We start from the raw sequence: 26,441 nt of genomic DNA, 5'->3' as shown, positions 1-26,441 counted from the left end.
GGGCAGATCATGAGGTCAAGGATCGAGACCATATTGGCCAACATGGTGAAACTCCATCTCTGCTAAAAACACAAAAATTAGCTGGGCGTAGTGGCGTGCACTTTTAGTCCCAGCTACTTGGGAGGCTGAGGCAGGAGAATCACTTGAACCTGGGAGGTGGAGGTCGCAGTGAGCCGAGATCACAACACTGCACTCCAGTCTGGCAACAGAGTGAGACTCTGTTTCAAAAAACCCAAAAAATCTGGTGCTCCCCCTGTGTCCCTGTGTGGCATGCAGTGACCCTCTCTGAGACCTGTGAGTATAATAAAATTCTTCCTTCTAAGCCTTATTCTCATCTCCCCTGCAGCTGCACAGACTTTACCATACCATATCCAACACCCACATTCTTAGAACAACCACTATTAATATACAAAAGAAATTTAAGTATATGCATGCTCAAAATATTACAAAGTGAAATACTACTCACCAGATGATTATCTGAAACAATGAAATTAAGGTAAGAAACTTAAGTAACAGAAAACAGAAATCCTTTTTCAGTATTACTATTCAAACCTAGAACATTTCACTTTATCATCTGTAATTTTTTTTTAATTGTTCCAATTCTAATTCTATGCTGACAGTAAGGCAGCTACTTATCTCTCTATATATATACTGTACCTTCTCTACCACTTTCTTCCCAAAGCATAAAGAATCACAGAAATTAGTTCTTGCCTCTGGGAAGTTCACAATAACATATATCAACCCTTCAGCTGCACCTTTCTCCCATTACCTCTCAAAGAGCTATAAAAATATAAATATACAATACCTTAAATTAAGGCCTGGCTATATTTACTAAGATGGGTTTCAAGTACCTATTCATTTATCCTGCCTTTTAACGATTAAGACAGTAAGACTCTAAAAACAAGAAAAGCATATTAGTTTGAGAGTTCCTCTGACAATTCTTTGTCAAATAATTCCATCTGTAGTAAATTACTGTACTACAACAATAAAACACAAAATAACGTGGTTTCCTGACTTGTTAAACTGTTATGGTGTTAAATGTAAAGAAAAATAATCTATCACATGTATAAAACAACATATTCTACTTTCACTCAATAGACAAGAAATTATTTATGTTTCTAATACACTGACATTTCTGGTTAATAAAATTATTTATATTGTAATACATATTTAAAATCTTATTTTCAAAATATCCCTATAAAATTAATAAACAATAAAAAGTAGCAACTTTAAATCACACAAGTAAGTTCAGAAGAAACTGATTTACATTTAAATTCTATAAACATTACAGGTTCTACTTGTACTTGTACCAAATGAGGTGTATCTATAAAACTATGGAGACTGAGATGTGTTTTACTGTTTTGTTTTTCAACAATATTTCTCTTCACAAGTGAAAATTTAAAACTTAAAATTAACACTGGATTAAACTAACAACTTAAAATTTACACTGGATGTTTAAGACTTTTTCACAGGAAGTCTCCAATTTTTAATATAAATTGGTCAAAAAATAGTGCTTTTATTTACCTAAGGATTAGAATTTCAAGAATAAAGAAAAGCTAAACAGAACATAAAAGAACAGACTCCACAAGAAAAGAGAAAAGAGAATGGAGGAAATTTTCAAAATAACGAAGTCAGTCAAGTGTTACAGCTCTTTAAGAATTTCTCTAGCAGGCTTTCCAGTTTTTAACCAGAAAACCCTTCCAAAAAATAAAATAATAAAAGAAATTAGTCAAGGAAGATCCAAAATACATTCATAATTAGAGCCCCTAAAAAACAAACACACGTAATGAAACAGAGCAAATATGAAAAACAACATACAAAAACATTTTCTGGAATAAAACACTTGAACCTACTATTTAAGGTCATACCAAGATCAACACCAAGATAGATACAAGCAATGGTTCTTTAAAGAAAATCTTTCAGGTATCCAAGCAAATGAGCAAATTTCTTGCAAAAGAAAAAAATGGCTTAAGACCTTGAAAATGTCCAGGGAGCTCATAAGAAAACATGTTGGGCACAGTGGCTCACGTATGTAATCCCAGCACTTTGGGAAGCTGAGGGGGGAGGATCCCCCAGGAGTTCAAAACCAGCCTGAGCAACACAATGGGACCCTGTCTCAACAAAAATAAAAATTAAAAAGTTAGCTGGGCATAGGGTGCACACCTGTAGTCCCAGCTACTTAGGAGGCTGAGGCTTCTGTGAGCCACGATTGTGCCACTGCCCTCCAACCTGGGCAACTAAGTGAGAGTCTGTCTCAGGGGAAAAAAAAGAAAAAAAAAAAAAACATAAGCCAGGGGTTTTACATCCAACCAAATCTTCAAATATAACGGGTATAATGGTTACAAATAGTTTGAACCAAAAGGACTTAAAGAATATTGTTCTCATGAGCTCTCCAGTAGAATGTGAGCTTCAGACAACCAAAAAATCCTAAAAGCATCTTTGGGATAAGGTCTGGTGATAAGTACCGAATATAATTTAGAACTAACACTAAATGATCAGAATAAAGGAAACAGTGTAGTGTATGCAAATGTTGTATGCTTGTAAAATATAGATATAAAACAATTAACAAAAGAGAGTTTACAGAAAAAGTAAACGACTGATACACTCAACTACCTGGATGAGCATCACATCATCATGCTAAGTGAATTCAAAATAGCCATACTCAAAAGGTTACACTTATATAACATTCTGGCTTCAGAAGGCAAAACTATAGGCACAGAAGAGAGATCAGTGGTTGTGAGGAGTTAGGGGTGGGGGGAGGGTTTGAGATAAAGGGGCAATGAGAGAATTTGGGGAGGTGAAAGAACTGTTGTATATCTCAATTGCGGTGGTTGTTATGTAATTCTATTTGTCAAAACTCACAACTATAAACTGAAAAAAATGTATTTTACTACGTTAATAAATAATAAATTTTAAATGCAAAGAAAACCACAGATGCTGAAAAAAGGGAAGAAAAGATGCATAAGAGGTTACTAGCTAATTTCATTATTGCTCACAATACGAGAGTACTTTAAAAGGAGAGGATTGTATGTATTAGTATAAATGTACCTCTCTCAATGTAAAAATATACTAGCCCTCTCCAAAAAAGAGAAAATAGATAATATTAAAAAAAGCAAAAGCAACAAAAATGTTTCGAATTTCCTTTCAATACCATCCCCATTTAACCACTTCCTTTAGTGTCATCAGCTACTTGTGATATCTCTTCAAAGTTTCTGATGGCACACTTGCTTAAAAACCAAAAACTAATGAAAATAGTTACCTGAGAGGGAGGGGAAGAAAAAAAATGCCATGAACCTTCTGTGAAGTGCTTGTCTTTTCTTTCTTTTTTTTTTTTGAGAGTCACGCTGTCACCCAGGCTGAAGTGCAGTGGAGCAATCTTGGCGCACTGCAACCTCTGCTTCCTGGATTCAAGTGATTCTCCTGCCTCAGCCTCCCAAGTAGCTGGAATTACAGGCACGCCACACCACGCCTGGTTAATTTTTGTATTTTTAGTCGAGATAGGGTTTCGCCATGTTGGCCAGGCCAGTCTCAAACTCCTGACCACAGGTGATCTGCCCACCTCGGCCTCCCAAAGTGCTGGGATTTCAGGCTTGAGCCACCACACCTGGGCCAAGTGCCTTCTTAAACCGTCTTAGTTTGGAACAATGTAAATGTTTTACATAATTAAAGAAAATAAAAATTTAAAAATCAGTCCCTAAGAATGGAAGACAATTTTAAATAAGTTGTAACTAGAAACATATCAAGTTGGTGGCAGAAATACAGAAAAAAGAATTATTTCAAGTGACTTTACATATCGATCCCTAATGGGATATATTCTGAAGACCAAAGCAAAATAAAAAAAGCCGCAAAAAATACATACAGGTATTGATCGATTTACGACCTATGCAACTTACGACCATTCGACTTTACGACCACAATCGCTAGCCACAACTGCTCCGCGTCTGGCAGCGCAAACGTTGCCCAGCTGGGCGTACGACAGTGCAGACCAGCTTCTGGCAGCACTACCATCTCCACGTGCACCATTTCAACTGTTATCCCAGACTCGGTACAGCAATTTGTGTTTTGTGTCTTGGATATTTTTCATCAAACCCCTCCCAATAAACTTCTTATACATTTCGAAGCAATGGACCCAAACATCGAACGATTTGCAAGGATTGAACGGATGGCGCACGATGTGTTTCGTCCGTATCGTGAAATTTATGAAGAAAAAAAGAAACATACAATTCAGACAAAGCTCACCATGTTTATGAAAAAACCAACTCCAGTAACCCCAACTGCTGTCTCAGATGACGACATCAACGATCTGCAGCCAAGCAGCAGCGGCCAATAAAATGTTTCGTACATGTTTATATATTTTGATATGTTTGCAATTGGGAAAACGTTTCCTATGGTATTTTTTACACCTGTATTTTGTATTTTTGTATGCACCTGTATTTTGTAATTTTGTATGTTTTGCAAATATTAAACCAGTTGTACTGGTAATGTAGTGTTTTACTTAAACCTGACGAATGTAAAAATAAGAAACAAAATGGTGTAGAGATGATACAAATGGCATAAAATGAACAAAGAAAATTATGATATATAATAATGAAAGAAAATTATGATAAAATATGACAAAGATTTTTATAACATCATTTCACAGTACTGTATATATAGCCTACCCAACTTACAACCAAATCGTGTTATGACCAGTCTGTCGGAACCAATCGTGGTCGTAAGTCGAGCACTAGCTGTATATACAGTATTCAATGTTCTTTTATTTATTTTATTTTTGAGACAGTTTCATTCTCGTTGCCCAGGCTGGAGTGCAATGGTGTGATCTTGGCTCACTGCAACCTCCGCCTCCCAGGTTCAAGCAATTCTCCTGTCTCAGCCTCCCAAGTAGCTAGGATTACAGGAATGTCCCACCATGCCTGGCTAATTTTGTATTTTCAGTAGAGACAGGGTTGTACCATGTTGGTCAGGCTGGTAGCAAACTCCCGACCTCAGATGATCCACTGCCTTGGCCTCCCAAAGTGCTGGGATTACAGGCATGAGCCACTGCGCCCAGCCTATTTTATTTTATGACAGGGTTCCAATTTTGTTGCCCAAGGCTGAAGTGCAATGGTGCGATCTTGGCTCACTCCAATATCCACCTCCTGCGTTTAAGCGATTCTCCTGCCTCAACCTCCCAAGGGGCTAGAATTACAGGTGCCCACCATCACGTCCAGCTAATTTTTGTTATTTTTAGTAGAGACAGGGTTTCGCCATGTTGGCCAGGCTGGTCTCGGACTTCTGACCTCAGGTGATCCACTGGCCTCAGCCTCCAAAATTACTGGTATTTTACTTTGGAAATGTATCAAGATAATCTAGGATAAAGCAAATAAATACACATCACCAGAATCAAAGATTCTCAGAGTAAGAAAAAAGAAAGAAGTGTAAAATGAGAGACTTTAAAACTGATTTGGAAACTCTGCAACTCACTTTGAAATGCATTTAAAAAAAGATGGTGTGACAGAGGAACAGATCTATAATAAAGCAAATATGGCAAAATCTTAATTCTAAAATCTAGGTGGTGTGTACAAGGGTAGGGTATAACACTATATATTAACCCTCTCTTCTGCGTGTTTGTAAATGTTGGGGAAGAAAACTCCTTAGATTCTGTACCATACAAATTACAAAGAATCACTGGGATAAATTTCAACTCTTAACCAATCTGTTTTTCCATCTGAGGATTACTCCTCAGCAACCATTTTAAAACATTTCACCCACTCCTCCAAAAAACTACGCAGACTATCAAATCATCTACAAAGCCAAAAGGTCTAGGACCAACAGATCATTTGTCCTTATCTTGGAATGTTAATCAACCTAAGTGATTCCAGCAACAGGCAAAGACAAAGAACTCAATATATCTGAGATAAACATAAATAGACTGGTTACAAACTGTTTTCCTGGTTCGGAAAAACAGAAATATGATTTCACGTAACATATTCATCATGACAAACCTATACAACCTTAAAGTTATGTGACACGGTGTCTTTAAAACATTAAAATGAAATTTTCTCCCTGAATTATGGTTTTTTGTTTTGTTTTGTTTTTTGTTTTTGTTTTTTTGACACGGAGCGGAATTTCGCTCTGTTGCCCAGGCTGAAGTGCAGTAATGTGATCTTGGCTCACTGCAACCTCCACCTCCTGGGTTCAAGCAATTCTTCTGCCTGGGATTACAGGCACGCCACATCACGCCCAGCTAATTTTTGTATCTTTAGTAATGAAAGGGTTTCACCATATTGGCCACTCTGGTCTCAAACTCCTGACCTCGTGATCCACCCGCCTCAGCCTCCCAAAGTGGTAGGATTACAGGCATGAGCCACTGTGCCCGACTCTCCCTGAATTTTTTAATTAAATTTATATTAAAGTGAAAGTATAAGTACTGGAACCCATGAAAATAATGTATTTTTTAAATCTCTCATGTGACTCAAATACATCTTAAACCTATTTTTCTTTGACTAATGTTGAAAGCAGTGTGAATAGAGAAGAAAAGCTGGAGAGAATATACTGTACTCTAAAATGTCAACTGCCATTAATATGGATGGTAGGGTTGCAGATGCTTTTAAAAATGTGCATGCTTTTTTCTATTTCACAGGATTCGTTTGTGTTTTTTTCCCTTTTGCATTAAGAATGTATTACCTTGTAACTGAAAAAAAAAAAATTTCTTGGGGGGGAAAAAAAAAAAAACGGCCGGGGGCGGTGGCTCAGGTCTGTAATTCCAGCACTTTGGGAGGCCGAGGCAGGCGGATCATGAGGTCAAGAGATCGAGACCATCCTGGCCAACATGGTGAAACCCCATCTCTACTAAAAATACAAAAATTAGCTGGGCATGGTGGCGCACGCCTGTAGTCCCAGCTACTTGAGAGGCTGAGGCAGGAGAATTGCTTGAACCCAGGGGGCAGGGGCTGCAGTGAGCCGAGATTGCGCCACCGCACTCCAGCCCGGCATCTGGCAACAGAGCAAGACTCTGTCTCAAAAAAAAAAAAAAAAAACAACAAACCTACCTACATTTGTTAGGTATAAAATAACTGATAGAGTAAGAGGTAAGGGTGATTTGGGATTTAAACTGCACTAAAGATAACCGACTCAAGAGTAATTTGAGAAACATGATGGTTATATAGCTCTAGGTCGCTTTTCCCTATTTCATACCTTCTTAAATAACCAATTTTTCTCTCCATCAAAATTGAGGCTCCTACCATTCTTGATGGTTTCAAAATGTAGGTAAAGAACATATCCAAAATCCAAGACTCACCGAACTAAAACAGTCCATTTAAATATTCCCTCACCAATAACCTCAAATACTATCATTGTTCTTCCAATTTACCTAACCTATAGTCTTCCATTTTGCATCAGTTATATAATTCAACTCTCCTCTCTAAGCAGCTGAGTATACCGTGAAAAGTGATACTATAAGTATGTAAACCGTTGTCACAAATTCATGGCTTTAAATCTCATAGTTCCTCAATACTTTCAGTTCTCTGATCAATGAACATTGATTATCTATGTGTAGGACAACACAGATAAAACTGTGAAAACGACAAGTCTGTGCCCTCTATACAGGGGATACTCTACGGCAGGACAGATCTTAAATAATGATGAATGTGATTAAATGCTATGAAGGGGAAGTACAAGACACCATGAAAGGGCGTTAACAGAGAAGCCTAATCTAGTTTGAAGGCGGAAAGTTTGTCAAGACAGGCTTCTAGAGGCAGTGGTAAGTGCCAATAAGTAAATTCCATATACCATCCCACATTCCTAATTTATACTTAAATCCCCATATCCTACCCACTGGGCAAAGAAACTTGCCTCGTTAGCCCCCTCAGTCTTCTCCTCAGCTCACTAGTGATTCCTTCTCCTCAGCATATACATACAACAAGGTGTCTCCCACCCAAACATAAACAGGAATAATTTTTCTGGAGAGTAACTTGGCATGTATCATAAGCCTTAAATATGTGCATGCCCCTTCTTGTGATCTATAACTCCGCTTCAAGGAATCTTTTCTAAGGAAATAAAGATAAATTTCATGCAAAAAAGATTACTTAGAATAGTGAAAGAATTAAAACAATCCAAGTAACTAGCAACAGGAGAACAGCTATGGATGTGCCATAATATACTTATAACAGACTATGCCATGGCCAAAAATAAGATATTCAGAGCTTTTAATCTCATGGAAAAATGTTTATAATTATACAAAAAATACACAGTAACTGTTGCATAGAAATAAATAAATAGTAATCCTCTACAAAAAAATTTTAAAATAGGGCCGGGCACAGTGGCTCAACACCTGTAATCCCAGCACTTTGGGAGGCTGAGGCAGGTGGATCACAAGGTCAAGAGATCCCCTTCTCTACTAAAAATACAAAAATTAGCCAGGCATGTTGGCGGACACCTGTAGTCCCAGTTACTCAGGGGGCTGAGACAGGCGCATCACTTGAACTCAGGAGGCAGAGGTTGCAGTGAGCCGAGATTGCACCACTGCACTCCAGCCTGGCAACAGAGCAAGACTCCGTCTAAAAAAAAAAAGAAAAAAAAAATTAAAAATAAGCCAGGCATGGTGACACATGTCTGTAGTCCTCCCTACTTGAGTGGCTGAGGCAGGAGCATCACTTGAACCCAACAGTTTGAGGTTACAGTGAGCTATGATTGTGCCACTGCACTACAGCCTGGACAAGAGGGAAATACCCTGTCTCCAAAAAAATAAAATAAATTAATAATAAACACAGGATGCAAAAACCTATTAAAAAAAAAAAAAAAAGAGTATAACTAGACTGGGCACAGGGGATCACACTTGTAATCCCAGCACTTTGGGAGGCCAAGGCAGGCAGATCATGAGGTCGAGAGATGAAGACCATGCTGGCCAACATGGTGAAACCCGGTCTCTACTAAAATTACAAAAATTAGCTGGGCATAGTGGCATGTGTCTGTAGTCCCACCTACTTAGGAAGCTGAGGCAGGAGAAACACTTGAACCCAGAAGACAGAGACTGAGTGAGCCCAGATCGCACCACAGACAGAGCAAGACTTCAAATCAAGAAAAGAGTATAACTAAGCTTAAAATATAAGTGTATATATAAAATCTGGAAGGAAACAGGCAGAAGTATTGATAGCAATTAATTATACAAAATTATGGTTTAGTTTTCCTCCTTACATTTTTCTGTACTTTCCAAATTTTCTTTTTGCGAATTTCAAAATTTTCCCTCTGTTTTTTTTTTTTACCCCCAAAACAGAGTCTTGATCTGTAGCCTAGGATGGAGTGTAGTGGCACACTCACAGTTAACTGCAGCCTTGACCTCCTGGACTCAAGAGACCTTCCTGGCTCAGCCTTTCATATAGCTGAGACCACAGGCACATCCCACTACACACCCGCCCCATTTTATTATTTTTATTTCTTTATTTTCTTTTTGAGACAGAGTCTCACTCTACTGCCCAAACTGGAGTGGCGTGATCTTGGCTCACTGCAGCCTCCACCTCCTGGGTTCAAGGGATTCTCCTGCCTCAGCCTCCTGAGTAGCTGGGATTACCGGTGTGCACCACCACATCCAGCTAATTTTTTGTATTTTTAGTAGAGACGAGGTTTCAGCATGTTGGCCAGGCTGGTCTCGAACTCCTGACCTCAGGTGATCCACCCGCCTCAGCCTCCCAAAGTGCTGGGATTACAGGCATGCGCCACCATGCCCAGCCTAATTTTATTATTATTTTTTTTAGAAACAGGGTCTCACTTTGTTGCCCAGGCTGATCTCAAAGTACTGGGCTCAAGCAATCCTTCCATCTCAGCCTTCAAAAGTGAGGGGATTACAAGCATGAGCCATCACGCCTGACCTTGAATTATCAAATTGGCAGTGTATTACTTTTCTAAACGGGCTGTGAATTATTGTTTCTCACAATAGTAACACAGCTACTTAGTCCACTGGCACATTATCTCCATTCCTTACCTCTAATTCTTTGACACACTGTACCCCAATTTCACTCTTTGACACACTGCACACTGTTATCACCCCAATTTCAAGGAAACTGCTATCACAAAGACTAGTTAACCTCCCAAATGACAAACCAATGGACACTTGGCAGTCCTCCTTTGAACTGACTTCCTTGGCTTCTGAGAACACCTAGGATCACTGCCTTCTAATTCTCTTGACCATTTGCTTTTTTAGAATCAGATGATTATGTTACAAGGAAGAAATTTTTTTAAAAAAATTCGTAAGTAAATGAAAAGAATCTCAGATGAATTCCCTCCTTCTATATGTCCTTTAAATGTGGTGTTAAAGGTGTCCACCTTAGGCCCTCTTCTTTTTTTTTTAACAGTACATACTTGGGTTATCCCATCAATTCCTATGGCTTTAACAACTTACATTCTGATGACTCCAAAATCTACCTTCAGCCCTACTCTCCTAAATTCCATTTACTTTTAGTCAAAACTTTTGCTATTAATCTTTTGGGTTTCCCATAGCAGTTCAAACACTATTACCATCATCATCATCTTTAAAGATTCACTTCCTGGCCATGTGTGATGGCTCACAATTATAATCCCAGCACTTTGGCAGGCTCAGGCAGGAGGATCCCTTGAGCCCAGGAGTTAGAGGCTGCAGTGAGCTATGATCATACAACCACACGTCAGTCTGGGCAACGAAGCGAGGCCCTATCTCTTTAAAAAAAAAAAAAAAAAAAAAAATCTTCCAGTATTTTCTGATATGTTTAGTTACATCACTAGCCATTTAATCTTCTAAGTCAAAAGCCAGGGAGTAGGCCAGGCACAGTGGCTGACACCTGTAATCCCAGCACTTTGGGAGGCCGAGGCGGGCAGATCACCTGAGGTCAGAAGTTCGAGACCAGCCTAACCAATATGGGAGAAACCCTGTCTCTACTAAAAATACAAAATTAGCCGGGTGTGGTGGCACATGAGACAGGAGAATCACTTGAACCTAGGGGCAGAGGCTGCAGTGAGCCGAGATCACCACTGCACTCCAGCCTGGGCAACAAGAACAAAACTGTCTCCAAAAAAAAAAAGCCAGGGAGTCATTCTTAATACTCTAACAACAACTATCTTTACCTACTTACTACTCCTACTTCCTAATCAAGGAAACAAAGACAGATTTCTTGTAAAAAAAAATAAATAAAATAAAATAAGTCCTAACCAGTTAACAAATCTGCCTGCTTTCCTCTCCAACCCCACTACACAAATTAAACCCTCGATTTATTATTATAATAGCCCAACTGATCTCTGGAGTCAGCCTCAGATCTATTTTCCATATTACCCTCACATAACCTACTTAAAAAGCAAATGCAACCATATAACTCCCTTGCTTAAAACTAGCACCTGAAAGATAAGGTAACATCCATTAGCATTAGAAGTCCCTTCATGATCATCTCCAGACACATTCCTCCCACTAAACTTTATGCTGAACTTCCTCCCGCAGCAGCAGCAGCAGCAGCAGCATGAAGACATCAGTTTGCTGTGCACCAGGCACCTTTTTTCAGAGCAGCATCAAGCTATCCTGAGTTTGCTTCACACCAGGGACTCTAATAAGTGCTTTAAGTGAATTATGTAACTGAGTCTTATGAGGTTGGCACTATTTTTTCTTTTCACAGGTAAGACTGAGAGTCTGTCGAAAAATACAAAATCACAGAACTAATAAAGTGGCAGAGCCAAGATTTATATCTCCACTATATTTCTTAACAAAAGTAACTAGTCGGCTTCTAAAACAACTAATCTTTAAAATCTCTGTTCATATCCTATCTTGTGAACAATACCCAAGCAACTGAAGGACAGAGAAGAGAAGCTTATGTTTAACTATAATCTTCTTCTGTAATTTTATGTTAGCTTCCCATGAAGACTTCCATGATCACTACCCCGTCTTCCAATACAGTTGGTTACTTCCTCCAATATACTTCTCTAGTTTGTTTCTATGTCTACTACTGTGTATCTCATGCTGGATTTCATTATTTATGTACATGTTCATTTCCCTTCTTACCTGCACACTTCTGGAGACTAGGTACCCTCTCTCAGCCATGTTTACAACCCTGTCTCCATCTTTGTTAATCCTAGGTTCTTAGCAGAGTATTTGGCATATTAACAGGTACTCAATAAATTAAATTTCCTCCTGTGTTATTTTCCTCGTTATTTTTTTTCTTTGATCTCTAGCACACTCTATCCTCAGACAACAGCCTCACAACCTAACTCCTAGCTCTAGCCCCTACACTCTCTAGCAATCTTGCACATTGCCATCACACTTTTCATCCTCTCCCCACTTGGTATTATCTTTCTAAAAGAGGTCACATCTCTTCTCTACTCATGAAGATTGAAGGGAGGCTGGGTGCAGTGACTCACGCCTGTAATCCCAGCACTTAGGGAGGCAGGAGGATCGCCTGAGGCCAGGAGTTCAAGACCACCCTATGTAACATACCGAGACCCCATCTTTACAAAAAAGTTGGGCATGGTGATGCACACCAGTAGTTCCAGCTACTTGGGAGGCTGAGCTGAAGCAGGAGGATTGCGTTAAGCATGGGAGGTCGACGCTACAGCCAGCCATGATTGTGCCACTGCACTCCAACCTGGGTGACAGAGCAAGAGTCTGCCGCAAACAAACAAACAAAAAAATCCTGAAGGCTCCCTTCTACCTAAGGAAAATTCTACCTTATAAATCATCAAGGCTCTATAACATCTGATTCCATTCTTTTCCCATATATAGTCTCATTCTTAAGTACCTAGTGTATTATGTCTTAGAGTTGCCTATTTCTCTCCATGACCTGTCCACTATATCTTCCAAATACTGCTTACCAATATTTTGGTCAACAAAGAACTATGTATACAATGGTACAGCCTAGGTATGTAGTAGGCTATACCATCTAGGTTTATACAAGTACCCTTTACGATGTTCATTAAAAAACAAAAAACGAAAAACACCGCCCAATGACCCATGTCTTAGAACATATCCCTGTTGTTAAAGGATTTGATCTTCCTTGAAGGCAGGGACCACATTCAATTCACTCATTGTATTAATTGAGTTTCTACTAAATGTCAGGTCCTCTAGTAAGAACGATGAATAAGACAAATGAATAAAAGAATTTCTTATCCTCACTTAGGCACTGGCGATGTGATATAGCATAGGTGTTCAAAATGTATTTGCTAAATTAATACATATATTGCTTACTTATAATAAGTACATTGTTTACTCTTTGTCCACATTTGCCCTGTGCTTCCATTTGCCACTTACAACCAATCAAAACTAGAAAAACAGACTTCTAGTTTTCAAAGTCTTTTTAAGGCTAGACAGGAAGAAAGACCTTTGTTCTCCTCTTCCGACAAGAAATAATCTAGAAAGTCAGCAAGCATAAAAGGAACATTCTGAAAGAGTGCACTTTATTATCAGCAGAAGAATTTAGGAACAGAACAGAGAGACTGGATTACTTGCCAGTTCTCACTGAAACACTGTCAAAGAGTGGCATCAATATTTTGTTTGAAGAGCTAAAAATACCATTCATAATAAATTATAATTCTAAAAACTTTCAAATGAAAATTTTATTATCTCTCACATTTAGAATTAACTGTATCTCCACTGCCTCTATTAGTATGCATAATTTAAAAGTTGAATGAAATTCCTGAACTGAAAGTGCGTAACATACAGACTCCTTAAAGAAATTCATCTCAACAGTCAATGGTCACTAAAAAGAAGGGAAAGTAAATACATACCTGTTAAAGAAGTTATGGAGGGCTGGGCATGGTGGCTCACGTTTGTAATCCCACCACTTTGGGAGGCCGAGGCAGGCAGATCACTTGAGGTCAGGAGTTCAAGACTGGCCTGGCCAACATGGTGAAACCCCATCTCTACTGAAAATACAAAAATTAGCTGGGTGTGGTGGCGCATGCCTGTAATCCCAGCTACTAGGACAGACTAAGAAAGGAGAATTGTCTGAACCCAGAGGTTGCAGTGAGCCAAGATCACACCACTACACCCTAGCCTCAGTGACACAGCAAGACCCCGTCTTGGAAAAAAAGTCATGTAGATAAAGTGATTTAATTTTTTGTTGTGAAATGCATTATATTTTTTAAATTAATATTTAAAGAGACTATTTTGTTCTAATAAGTTTATTTAACTGCATATATACAAAAATTAGGTTCAGTTTAAATGAAAACTCATGACAGAAAATGAAATATATTCTTTCACTCAATTAAAAAAAAAAGTCTTCAAGTCTCATTTTCTAGGCAATAAAAAAATATAAGTAACAATCATGACAGTCATATTCCTAATGTACACCATAGGAGAAATTAAGTCTTTACAAGCACATAATACATTAACACCAGTTCTTTCTACTCTATTGGAAGAGGCAATTCTTACCCAACTCTTGCCATTTCATATGAAAATTTGTTGCCAAGGACAATTTATTTTAAAAACTGAGATCTTGGATGAACACTTTGTTTAAAAGAAAATTCAGTTTTGTTTTGTTTTGTTTTGAGACTGAGTCTCACACAGCTGCCTGGGCTAGAATGCAGTGGCACAATCTTGGCTCACTGCAACCTCTGTCTCCTGAGTTCAAGTGATTCCTCTGCCCCAGCCTCCCGAGTAGCTGAGATTATAGGTGCCTGTCACCACGCCCAGCTAATTTTTTGTATTTTTAGTAGAGACAGGGTTTCACTACGTTGGCCAGGCTGGTCTCGAACTCCTGATCTCGAGATCCGCCCGCCTTGGCTTCCCAAAGTGCTAGGATTAGAGGCATTAAGCCACTGTGCCCAGGGGAAATTCAGTTTTAAATGAAGTGTAATAAACTCTCCAATGGGCATACATCACTGCAAACAAAAGGTGACTAACAGCTACTCTTTCTGGTCCATACTTTACAAAAATTTTGGGATTTTCGAAAGAATTTTTTCTCCAGAAAAATATTACTTGGCCAAAATTAGCAATATGAGTAGGTTTTCAACAGAAATGAATTGTTCTTTCCTTTCTAAAACAATGGGTTGGGCCTAGGACTTTTTTCTACAAGTTTACCAGGGAGATAAATGAAATACGACCAAAAAAATATAACAGTTTGGCAAAAGAAATGTAACAACAGGCACGGTGGCTCACACCTGTAATCCCAGGACTTTGGGAGGCCAAGGCAGGCAGATCACCTGAGGTCAGGGGTTCGAAATCAGCCTGGCCAACATGGTGAAACCCTGTCTCTACTAAAAGTACAAAATTAGCTGGGCGTGGTGGTGCATGCCTGGAATCCCAGCTACTGGGGAGGCTGAGGCAGGAGAATCGCTTGAACCTGAGAGGCGGAGGTTGCAGCAAGCTGAAATCACGCCATCGCACTCCAGCCTGGGCAACAAGAACAAAACTGTGTCTCAAAAAACAAAAACAACAACAACAAAAAGGCCAGGCGCGGTGGCTCACACCTATAATTCCAGCACTTTGGAGGCAGAGGCAGGTGGATCACCTGATGTCAGGAGTTCAAGACCAGCCTTGGCCAACTTGGTGAAACCTCGTCTCTACTAAAAATACAAAAATTAGCTGGGCATGATGGCACATGCCTGCAATCCCAGCTACTAGGAGGCTGAGGCAGGGAGAACTGCTTGAACCCAGGAGGCATAGGTTGTAGTCAGCCAAGATCAAGCCACTGCACTCCAGCCTGGGCAACACAGCGAGATGCCATCTCAAAAAAAAAAAAGTTTTCTCCAAGAACATGCAAGAATTGTACTTCTTCTAATCCATTCATTTATTCATGCATTTAAAAGCCAGCTATAAATTAAGTACTGGAATTATAGAAATTCAAGTAAAATAGTCCCTTACTCTTAAATCTATAGGGTCACACTGGCAGTAAGCAGACAATTGAAATAACATAAATATCACAATTACAGTCTGCCCAAAATGTACAGGAGGCAGAGAAAAGGCATATTCCTACTTTAGGGAGAAAATGCCACAAGAAAGGTACTCAAACTAGGGCTTGAAGACTAATTAATTAGCTAGGCAAATGGCGAAAGAGATTAAGAGAAGGTGAAGGAAGGGTATGTATAAGGAACTGGAAATATAAGCCAGCATGTACAGTTAGAGAACTACAGATGGTACCTTATAGGTTAAAAGCAGGTGAGAATCAGGGATTCAGTATCACTAGTCATTAGGGAAATGTAAATTAAAACCACTAGACACACCTATTATAATGGCTAAAAATTATTTAAAAAAAACAAAACTGACAATACGTAGTGCTAAGATCAACAGGAACTCTCATACATTGCTGGTAGAAATACAAACTAGGAGGCCAGACACCGGTGACTCTCGCCTGTAATCCCAGCACTTTGGGAGGCTAAGCTCAGGACTTGGACAGGAGTTTGACACCAGGCTGGGCAACATGGTGAAACCCCATCTCAACTAAAAATACAAAAAACATCCGCATCATAAATAAAATTAGCCAGGACTGGCAGTGTGTGCCTGTAGTTACTTGGGAGGCTGACGCAGGAGAATCATTTGAACCCAGGAGGCGGAGGTTGCAGGGAGCTGAGATTGCGCCACTGAACTCCAGCCTGGGTGACAAAGTGAGACTCCGGCTCAAAAAAAAAAAAAGAAAAGAAAAGAAAAAATGAAATGCCAACTAGTACAGCCACTTTTGTGAAACAATTTGGCAGTTTCTTATGAAGTTAAAAATATACTTAACTACAATCCAGCAATCCCACTCCTAGATATTTACTTGTGAAAAGAAAATTTATGTTTACACAAAAACCTGTATGTAAATGTTTACAGTTCCGGCCAAAAAAAACTAGAAACAACTGAGAAGTTCCTCAACTGAGGAGTCGGTAGGCAAACTCTGGTTTACTCATCTACACAATTAGATTAAAAAGGACTGTTCTGGCCAGGCATGGTGGCTCATGCCTGTAATCCCGGCACTTTTGTAGACCGAGGCAGGCGAATCATGAGGTCAGGAGATCAAGACCATCCTGGCCAACATGGTGAAACCCTATCTCTACTAAAAATACAAAAATTAGCTGGGTGTGGTCAGTTGAACCCAGGAGGCAGAGTTTGCAGAGAGTTGAGATCACCACTGCACTCCAGCCTGGCGACAGAGTGAGAATCTGTCTCCAAAAAAAAAAAAAAAAAAAAAAAGGACTGTTCTATGAATATATACAACAGGGAGGAATCTCAAATGTGTTATGCTAAATGAAAGATACCAGACTTAAAAGGCTATAAACTATACGACTCCATTTATATGCCATTCTTGAAATGGCCAAACTATAGAGAGAGAAAACCAATCAATAGTGACCAGAGGCTAGAGATAGGGAAGGGTTGTCTACAAAAGGATATGGAGGAATTTTCGGGGGTGATAGAGCTGTTCTATATACAGTAGTCCGCACTTATCTGTGGTTTTGCTTTCCTCACTGTTTCAGTTATCCAGTCAACTGAGGTCCAAAAATATTAACTGGAAAATTCCAGAAATAAGCAATTCATAAGTTTTAAACTGCATGCCATTCTGAGTAACACGATATAATCTCATGCCACTGGACTCGGTCCCGCCCTATTCTTGCCTGGGAATCATTCCTTTGTCTAGCATATCCATGTTATATATACCACATGCCCTTCAGTCACTGAGTAGCCCTCTCAATTATCAGACTGAAAAAAACCGTATATATAGAATTTAGTACTATCTGCTGTTTCAGGCATCCACAAAGGTTCTTGGAATGTAACCCCCACAGATAAGGGGATATTCCCACATTGACTGCCATGGTGGTTATATGACTATACATGTTTGTCAAAACTCACAGAACTGTATACTAAAAACAATAAAATTTACTGTATGTAACATATACCTAATTTTAAAAACAAAAGAAAAAGGATAAGGGATCCTGGCTACAAAGAGATTGAAAAATTACACAAGAGCTAGTCACATCATCACAGGGTCCTGTTAAGAAGCTCTACATTTTATCCTTGAAGCAACAGATATCCCAAATGATCTCAAAAAAGGAGTAGGGACGATTCAGTTCTTTATTAGAACACTGACAAGTTATAGACTAGGATAAGAGCAAAACAGGGAACAACTGCAGACCCATCAACCAACTACCTCAGAGTAATTCAGCAGATAAATAATTGAGATCTGACTAAGGGAAAGGCAGTAGAGATGAACAGAAAAGTTAAAAGCAGGAAATTCTCAAGTTTCTAGCACTAGGGAAATCACCAACCAAACAGTTTTCAGAAAAAAATTTTAAACAAGCTAAATTTAAACCCCTATGGGACAGTCAAATGCAAACATTTGGTTAGGTACATTGTCTGGAGCTCAAGGGAGTAAGCTAAGACACAGCATTAGATTTGAGAACCATAAGGGTACTTGCAACCAAATATAAGGTCAAGTTCATGTAAAGACAGAATAAGCAGAGCAAAAGGTAAAGAGAACCCTGGGAATCATCCTCAACAATACCAGCATTATGAAAATGATGATAAAACGAAGTATAAAAATAATCAGCTTACTGATTATACAGCTTATAAAATGAAAAATGGTGACAATCATGTGCCTATTTCAATATGGGGCCTCTCTCAACCACTCTATCCTTGGCATCTCTAATTTTTCTCTTTGGCTTGATTACCCTGGGAAAACTGAGGCAGTTACATAAAAAGCTGTCACTGAATTCCAAGTTTTTATTTTCTCTTGTTCATACTGTTGACATCGAGAAGATTCAGCCAATAAAGCGGTAATCTATTGAATTTGTTAATTAAACATAGGAGAACCACTAATGGGGGGGTTGATTTGAGGTCAACCTAACTGACTTCACAGGGCAACTTACCCACACAGCCCAATAACTTTGTCCTGGTAACTCAACTAATGATCCTATGGCTGCTATAAGAGAATTCTGATATGCAATAAAGTCATAAGGAAACACTATAGGATAGCTCCAATGATTCTAGGTAATTAGTGCTTAACCAGGGAGAGGCACCAAAATTCAGTGTGGAGCTTTCTCAAAATGCCCATCTTGCCCAAAGCCTTACTTCTGAAAATTCTAATTTAGGAACTTTTGAGGTAAGGCCCAAAAACTATTTTTAATAGTCTCATAAGTGATTCTGATATCCACACAAACCACACACCAATCCCAAGCTGAAAGGCAATGATATAAAATTTGGTTTCCAGTTTTTCCATGGAATTCTCATTTAAAAGTTTCTAAACCACATCCTAAACCCTGAGAATCTCCTCTAGTTGAGAGCATACAAATATACATTTCCCAGATGAAACCTAAAATTCTAAGGCCCAATATCTGTAAAATACCTGTGAATCACCAATTGACTATGATTACTAGTTTTGAGAGGATTTAACTTCTTAGCAGAATTCAGAAAAAAGCAGTGTAAGAAAAGTCATGGAAAATGAGTCATTGTCCCTCCATTCCTCAATCCAATTCTCCATTTTAATAATAAACCTACCAGAATAGCTTAGCTAATATCACCAACTCAAGCTTTAACTTCAACTAGTATTTAACCATAACCAGATCCAATCTGTTATGCTGGAATATTCAGGTTCCACTTTTTCAATTACCAAAATTTCCAGGATTCCAACTTTCCAATTACATCATAAAAATTATGAATCAAAACAAAAAAACCAGCAAATGATTTTTCTCACCAAAGTTTACACTTACCCATCTCTTCCCTTACTGACAATTTTTACTTCAAAATAATAAATCCCACAGGCTGCTGGTATTGGATGCGTGGCTCGAACTGATGCTGCATCTTTTGGGGTTTTGCCATGACCTGCATATGAAACAGGAAGGAAAAAAGAAATCACATGAGATATTCACTGAAATAGGAAAATGAAAATCTTAAACAATTCAGAAACATATAGGTTTTAGGAATGATATATAATTTCTGCTCCTATCGGTTCAAATACTCAATAAAACGTTTATCATCACCATTAACCCAATATGCAAAATAGCCCAAGTTAGCCACAGAACTCCTCACACTATTACTAGTTTTATTAAGATTCCAGAATCTGAATATGTAAATTGAACCTAGCAGCCCTTTATGCAAATTAAATAAAAGATGTGATAGAGTACGCTATATTTTTAAGAGAAAAAAGCTGTATTTGAGGAACATGAGAGAATGATCTTAATTTTATCAGGTCTAAATTTGCATTTAACTTACATAATTTCTGTATACTCTTGCCAAAGGCCTGCTCTTTAAACCAGAAGCATATCGTATATTTAAACCATATCGTATATTTCTAAGTGAAATCTTATACAATTATATTGAACTGGCAAAACAGCTTTCTTAAGAATTTACAATTTTGTTCTTTGATATAATCTTATTAATTAAAGCTGATTCACAAACTCTCTTGGGCCAATAACAGCCTATTGAGAAATACATCTTATTTCTAAACGCATTTTATTTTTTTCCTTTTAAAGAAAGGAAATAACACCATGCCACTGCTGACATTTTAGACAATATGTTAGATAATGGCTTTCAAACTTTTTAAACCAGCTATTCCTCAATTCTAATCCCTTACGGTTTCCTAAACTCACAGTCACTTCCTCTACCTCTCACCCAATATACAAATTACCTCGAAAGCTGGCATGTGGACAATATTAAGAGAAAATATGTCCATAAAACCATGGGAGAATAAAGACAGAAGTTGAAGTAGCATGTCAGCAAGTACTCAGAGTATGAGTGAGACAAATCTCCATAATCCCCAAAAGGGCTGTATGAGAAACAATACTCTAAATCATTATTTGGGTGTTCTAGTTAAATATGCTCCACACAATACAAACTTTGCATTAATCTTTCAGTCATACTATAAAATTACCTTAATGGGTAGCAGAATTCTCCTTGAACATATCATGATTGTTTTAAAACTAAATACCTTCTTTTAAGTCAAAAATTGTTATCTTAAGATATACAATAATTATCACACATGAAGGAGATCATATCCTCTCCTACCATACACTTCACCAAATTTCTAACATATACCTTATTAAACAGTTTACACTTGCAATGCAAATTAGTACATGTTCACACACCTACTCCCCCCACAAAAAAAAGCAACGAACTCCAATCCTTCCATTGCCATGAAACTTGGGTTATGGGCAGAAGTTCTTTTAGCCTGGTGACCAGGAGTTAACAAGCTTGGTTAGGAAGACAAAAATGGAAGCAATATTTACATGCCTCAAAACTACTTTAACAAATGCAGGTACACTGAGTTACGCAGCAGAAAACAAACAACAGCACAAATCTCCGTACTAGTTATTTTTTAATAAATATTTAATTACGGTGGCAGTAAAACATCTTTTTCGGTCAAAGTATGCTCAAATAATTAAGTTACCTAAGAAATGGTCATCAAAACTAAATACATATTTAAAAATTAAATAGCAACAAATAAATCTATAGAAAACTATCTAGAGAGAATCTAACTGGAATCCTAAATTCACTAATTTTTTTTTAAGGTGAGTGACCCAAACTTTTAGGGGTAAGGTAATCCCAAAGTATTCTTAATAACAAATAATAGTTACATATATTTAATACTTTGTGAAAGGCACTGTTCTAAAAGCATTGTTTATTAACTCATTTAATATCCAAAACAACCCCATGAGGTAGGTACTATTTATTATCATTTCATAGTTGAGGAATCAGGAAACTTGCCCAAGGTCATACAGCTGAATGAGAATTTCAAACGAGGATTTGTGCTGGGATTTAAACTCAAGAAACCTGATCCAGTGTGAGCTCCGAACTCCCATGAACGATTTAGTTCCAATGAACATTTGGGGATCACTTCACATATCCCCATGTCCTATTCTCCCTACTTCTACGGGAAAAGAGAAAGAAGCTAATATTTGAAAGTCACAGTCCCTCAAAGTGTTAGGTGCTTTTGTATAAATTTTTCTCATTCAACATTTATGAAACAGGTATTATTTAAACTCACTTTTTGAAATAAATTGTAATCGGTCGTGGGCCTACAGAAAAAGAATAAAATTTTTACATATTATATACCTTGCCCCAAATTGGTAGAATCATATATTAAATCCATGCTTGAATTAAAATCCCATACATTTTTCATTATGCAAAAATTACTTATAGTACTTTATAAGTACCAATTATAAATCTTCAAGAATCCTGTAGTTATTATGATTCAGTAATTGCAGATAAATTCTGTAAATGTTAAAATTAAAAAGATTTGTTTCATGCTTAAATTAAAATTTAAATTTGATGTAAAAGGCATAAGGAAAAGTTTAAATGCAAGATTAAAAGGTTTTATACTATTTCTTAAATGAGACCAGTCGAGTATCCCTTATCTGAAATACTTAGGACCAGATGTGTTTTAGATAATTTTCAGATTTTACAATATTTGCATATACTTACCAGTTGAGCATCCTAAATCCAAAAATCCAAAATCTAAAATGTTTCAATGAGCATTTCTCCTATGAGCCGAGAGTGGTGGCTCACGCCTGTAATTCCAGCACTTTGGGAGGCTGAGGTGGGTGGATCACTTGAGGTCAGGAGTTGCAGACCAGCTTGGCCAACACAGTGAAACCCCATCTCTACTAAAAATACAAAAATCAGCCTGCTTGGTGGTGCGCGCCTGTAATCTCAGCTACTCAAGAGGCTGAGGCACAAGAATCGCTTAAATTTGGGAGGGAGAAGTTGCAGTGACCAACAGCACCACAGCACTCCAGCTTGGGCAACAGAGTAAGACTGTCTCAAGAATAAAAAAATCAAGTTTTGAATTCTGAAAGCATTCTGATTTTCAGATTTGGAATGCTCCAATTGTAATATCAGCAGCAAAGAGTCTATTTCTAACAATGCTCATCACCTCAAAGTTTATTATTACCTTAAATTCTGTGGTAACCATAAAACGGCCTCATACTGCCAAAGTTTCAACTTTTAAAACTACAAAGTCCTCAATATTAAGTTTTTCTATGTGGCTTCAGAAGAAAATACATGTATTACTTCCTAACTCTAAGGCTAGCAAGTTTAGCTCTTTTTTTTTTTTTTTCCTCTTGAGATGGAGTCTTACTCTTTTGCCAGGCTGGAGTACAGTAGCACGATTTCGGCTCACTGCCACCTCCATCACATAGATTCACGCGATTCCCCTGCCTCAGCCTCCTGAGTAGCTGGGACTACAGGTGTGCGCCACCACACCCAGCTAATTTTTTGTATTTTAGTACAGACCAGGTTTCACCATGGCCAGGACGGTCTCGATCTCCTGACCTCATGATCCACTCACCTCGGCCTCCCAAAGTACTGGGATTACAGGCGTGAGCCACTGCGCCTGGCCAACTCTTTTTATTCAAACAATGTGATGGAAAGAGTTTGAATAAACTCTTCTACCCCATTCCCACTCCCATCCACTCTCCAACATGCAGCCAGCCAGTGCCTTTCTTGATCAGCCTTCCTTATACCGCCAGCCCTCAATACAACTAAAATTCCTTCTAAAGCCTTCCCTTCGGCCTAGGAAAAAGATACACTTCCTGAACACCTTATCTGACCTTGCTCTCCACCTGCACTTTCCACCTCCTTTCTGCTCCAGCCACATCAGCACTATTTCGGTTCTTCCCACTGGTCAGGCCACAGTCTGCTCACATGCTCATTCCCTCCACCCATCCTTCTTAGCTTGAGTAAGGCCTACTCACACTCTAGTTCACACACTTAGTTCAAGCTTTACTTCCTCACATACTCTTTCTCTAATGTCTCCAACTTGGTCAAAACTCCTTTTTACCAGCCCTCATAGCAACATGTATCTCTCCTGTGCATTAACACACTTAGCACTCACGTGTAATTATTTTTTCCCTACATTTTAATTCCCGAACCTCTTTATTCCCACTAACTTTCACTCTAACTTCAATCATTCCTTCTTGAAGAAGCAAGAGCCAAAACCCAGAGTCTAAGGCGGCAACGGATCAGCCACCTACAATACTGGGCACAGTGAAAATTTAACTGGCCTTTTATTTTATTAGGACTGTAATTTTTGTAGTGTTCTGGTTAATGCTTACAAAGTTCCCAAAGTTTTAAGTCGTTGCTCTAGCTTTATATTTCCCATAAGTCCTGTTATTTAGCACAGTGATTTTGCAGTACACATGAGGTTTTCCAGCCATGCACTCATGACATTATTGCAGAAACACCGTTATCTTCCTCCAGGACACACCATCCTGTTCTCTTCCTTTTCTACAGCCTTCACATCTGTAGTTCCTCTTCAACATCACAGGAACTCTAATTCCCCAAACTCTTTGTGTTTTTTTCTCCCTTTTTCCTCTTCCAGGATAGGCTACATGGTAATCACTTAAAACTTCAAATATACTTGATCTCCCTCATATGCCATCCTTCTATCATATCCAACCAGCAAAACCACACTCTCAATATTATAATCTACCTTCCCTACCCCAACATTGGACAGTTAACTTCCACTGAATTCAGTCTAAAATCTTACAAACAGCAACTGCTATGAGCTAATGATGTCAACTGAGCACTCTCAATGCTACCAACGATATTTTTAGAAATGTTCAATCAGCTTGTTCCCTATTCCTCTCAATGGCTAGTCCACATTTTCATCATTTCATTTAAACCTTACGCCCTCTACTCAAATTCATTAGCAAAATGCAAGTACCTTGTCTCTTATCAAGAAAATGGGAGGCCAGTTGGGCACAGTGGCTCACACCTGTGAGCTCACACACAGTGGCTCACACCTGTAATCCCAGCACTTTGGAAGGGGGGGATGGGAGGAGCGCCTGAGGTCAAAACTTCAAGACCAGCCTGGCCAACATGGTGAAATTCCTTTTTATTCACACAATCTGATGGAAAGAGTTTGAATAAACTCTTCTAACATACTTACCAGTTGTACTTTTACTCCACTGAAAATACAAAAATTAGCCGGGCATGGTATGGTGGTGGGCACCTGTATTTCCAGCTACTTGGGAGCCTGAGGCAGGAGAGTGGTTTGAACCAGCCAAGTGCCACGGTTCACGCCTGTAATCCTGGCACTTTGGGAGGCCTAGACAGGCAGATCACGAGGTCAAGAGATCGAGACCATCCCGGCCAACATGGTGAAACCCCATGTCTACTAAAAATACAAAAATTGGCCAGGCATGGTGGTGTACACCTATAATCTCACAGCTACTCAGGAGGCTGAGGCAGGAGAATCACTTGAACCCAGGAGGCGGAGACTGCAGTGAGCCGAGATCACACCACTGCACTCCAGCTTGGCAACAGAGTGAGACTCCGTCTCAAAAAAAAAAAAAAAAAAAAAAAAAAAAAAAAGGCTTGAACCCTGGAGGCAGAGGTTGCAGTGAGCCCAGACTACAGCAGTGCATGCCAGACTAGGTGACAAAAGCAAGACTACGTCTCAAAAAAAAAAAAAAAAAAAAAAAAAAATGGGAGGACATTAGCTATGATCATACTCAATTCTCTACTCTCTTATTACACTCTGGTCTGTGTCCATAGCAGTCTTCACTTCTTCTACTATTATCAGAGGAACAGTCTATCCTCTCCTCTCCAAAATCAACCATTCTGTGCTCTGGAACCAGTTTCTCTTTCCTCGAAGTCTCTGCGTCAGCCTCTCAAACTTGTATTTCATTCTCTTCCTCTCTTCTCTCTCCCTCCCCTCAATCTGCAAAGGGACAGTTTCCCCAAAATGTACAGATTTTTCACAAAATTCCACAACTCTGTGCTACACATATATCACTGTCAATAATGTACTAGAGTTAGTGGTGAGTATATATTTTTCTAACTTAAAAATAATAACAAGCCTGGGTGTGGTGGCTCACACCTGTAATCCCAGCACTTTGGGATGATCACTTGAGGTCAGGAGTTAAAGACCAGCCTGGCCAACATGGCGAAACCCCGTCTCTACTAAAAATACAAAAATTAGCCAGGTGTGCTGGCAGGCACCTGTCACCCCAGCTACTTGGGAGGCTGAGGCAGGACAATCACTTGAACCTGGGAGGCGGAGGTTGCAGTGAGCTGAGACCAAGCCACTGCACTCCAGCCTGGATAACAGAGCGAGACTCTGTCTCAAGGAAAAAAAAAAAAAAAAAAAAGGTAATAACCAGGTATACTAGTCAATTTTATTTGTTAAAATGTTATATTTTATATACATTTACTGGAACACAATACCTTGTAATATAGTATTCTTATCTAATTTATGTCACATCGGTTTACCTACAAAGCCAAATTAAAACAATACTGAGTAGCCAGGCGCGGTGGCTCACGCCTGTAATCCCAGCACTTTGGGAGGCCGAGGCGGGTGGATCACGAGGTCAAGAGATCGAGACCATCCTGGTCAACATGGTGAAACCCCGTCTCTACTAAAAATACAAAAATTAGCTGGGCATGGTGGCGCACGCCTGTAGTCCCAGCTACTCGGGAGGCTGAGGCAGGAGAATTGCCTGAACCCGGGAGGCGGAGGTTGCGGTGAGCCGAGATTGCGCCATTGCACTCCAACCTGGGCAACAAGAGCGAAACTCCGACTCAAAAAAAAAAAAAAAAAAAAAAA

At 38.9% G+C, this 26,441-nt stretch overlaps 1 protein-coding gene and 1 non-coding gene across 2 annotated transcripts in view; one reads left to right on the top strand and one right to left on the bottom strand.

The window, feature by feature from the left end:
- RANBP9 (RAN binding protein 9) overlaps positions 1-26,441 on the bottom strand; it is a 111,126-nt gene that overhangs the window by 74,701 nt on the left and 9,984 nt on the right. Inside the window, exon 2 of the mRNA XM_032247670.1 lies at positions 19,606-19,717. Within this exon, the coding sequence (XP_032103561.1) occupies positions 19,606-19,717 (112 nt within the window). The remainder of the gene's footprint in view (positions 1-19,605; positions 19,718-26,441) is intronic.
- Positions 1,638-1,700, top strand: LOC116529868. Its single transcript, XR_004259716.1, has one exon. It is a non-coding gene; the product is annotated as a U7 small nuclear RNA (small nuclear RNA).

This window comes from Sapajus apella, unplaced genomic scaffold, assembly GCF_009761245.1.
Source record: "Sapajus apella isolate SASKATOON/1434 unplaced genomic scaffold, GSC_monkey_1.0 scaffold63, whole genome shotgun sequence".
Taxonomy (NCBI): Eukaryota; Metazoa; Chordata; class Mammalia; order Primates; family Cebidae; genus Sapajus; species Sapajus apella.
The sequence above is the reverse complement of the archived record's forward strand: the minus strand, read 5'-3'. Positions and strand labels throughout refer to the sequence as shown.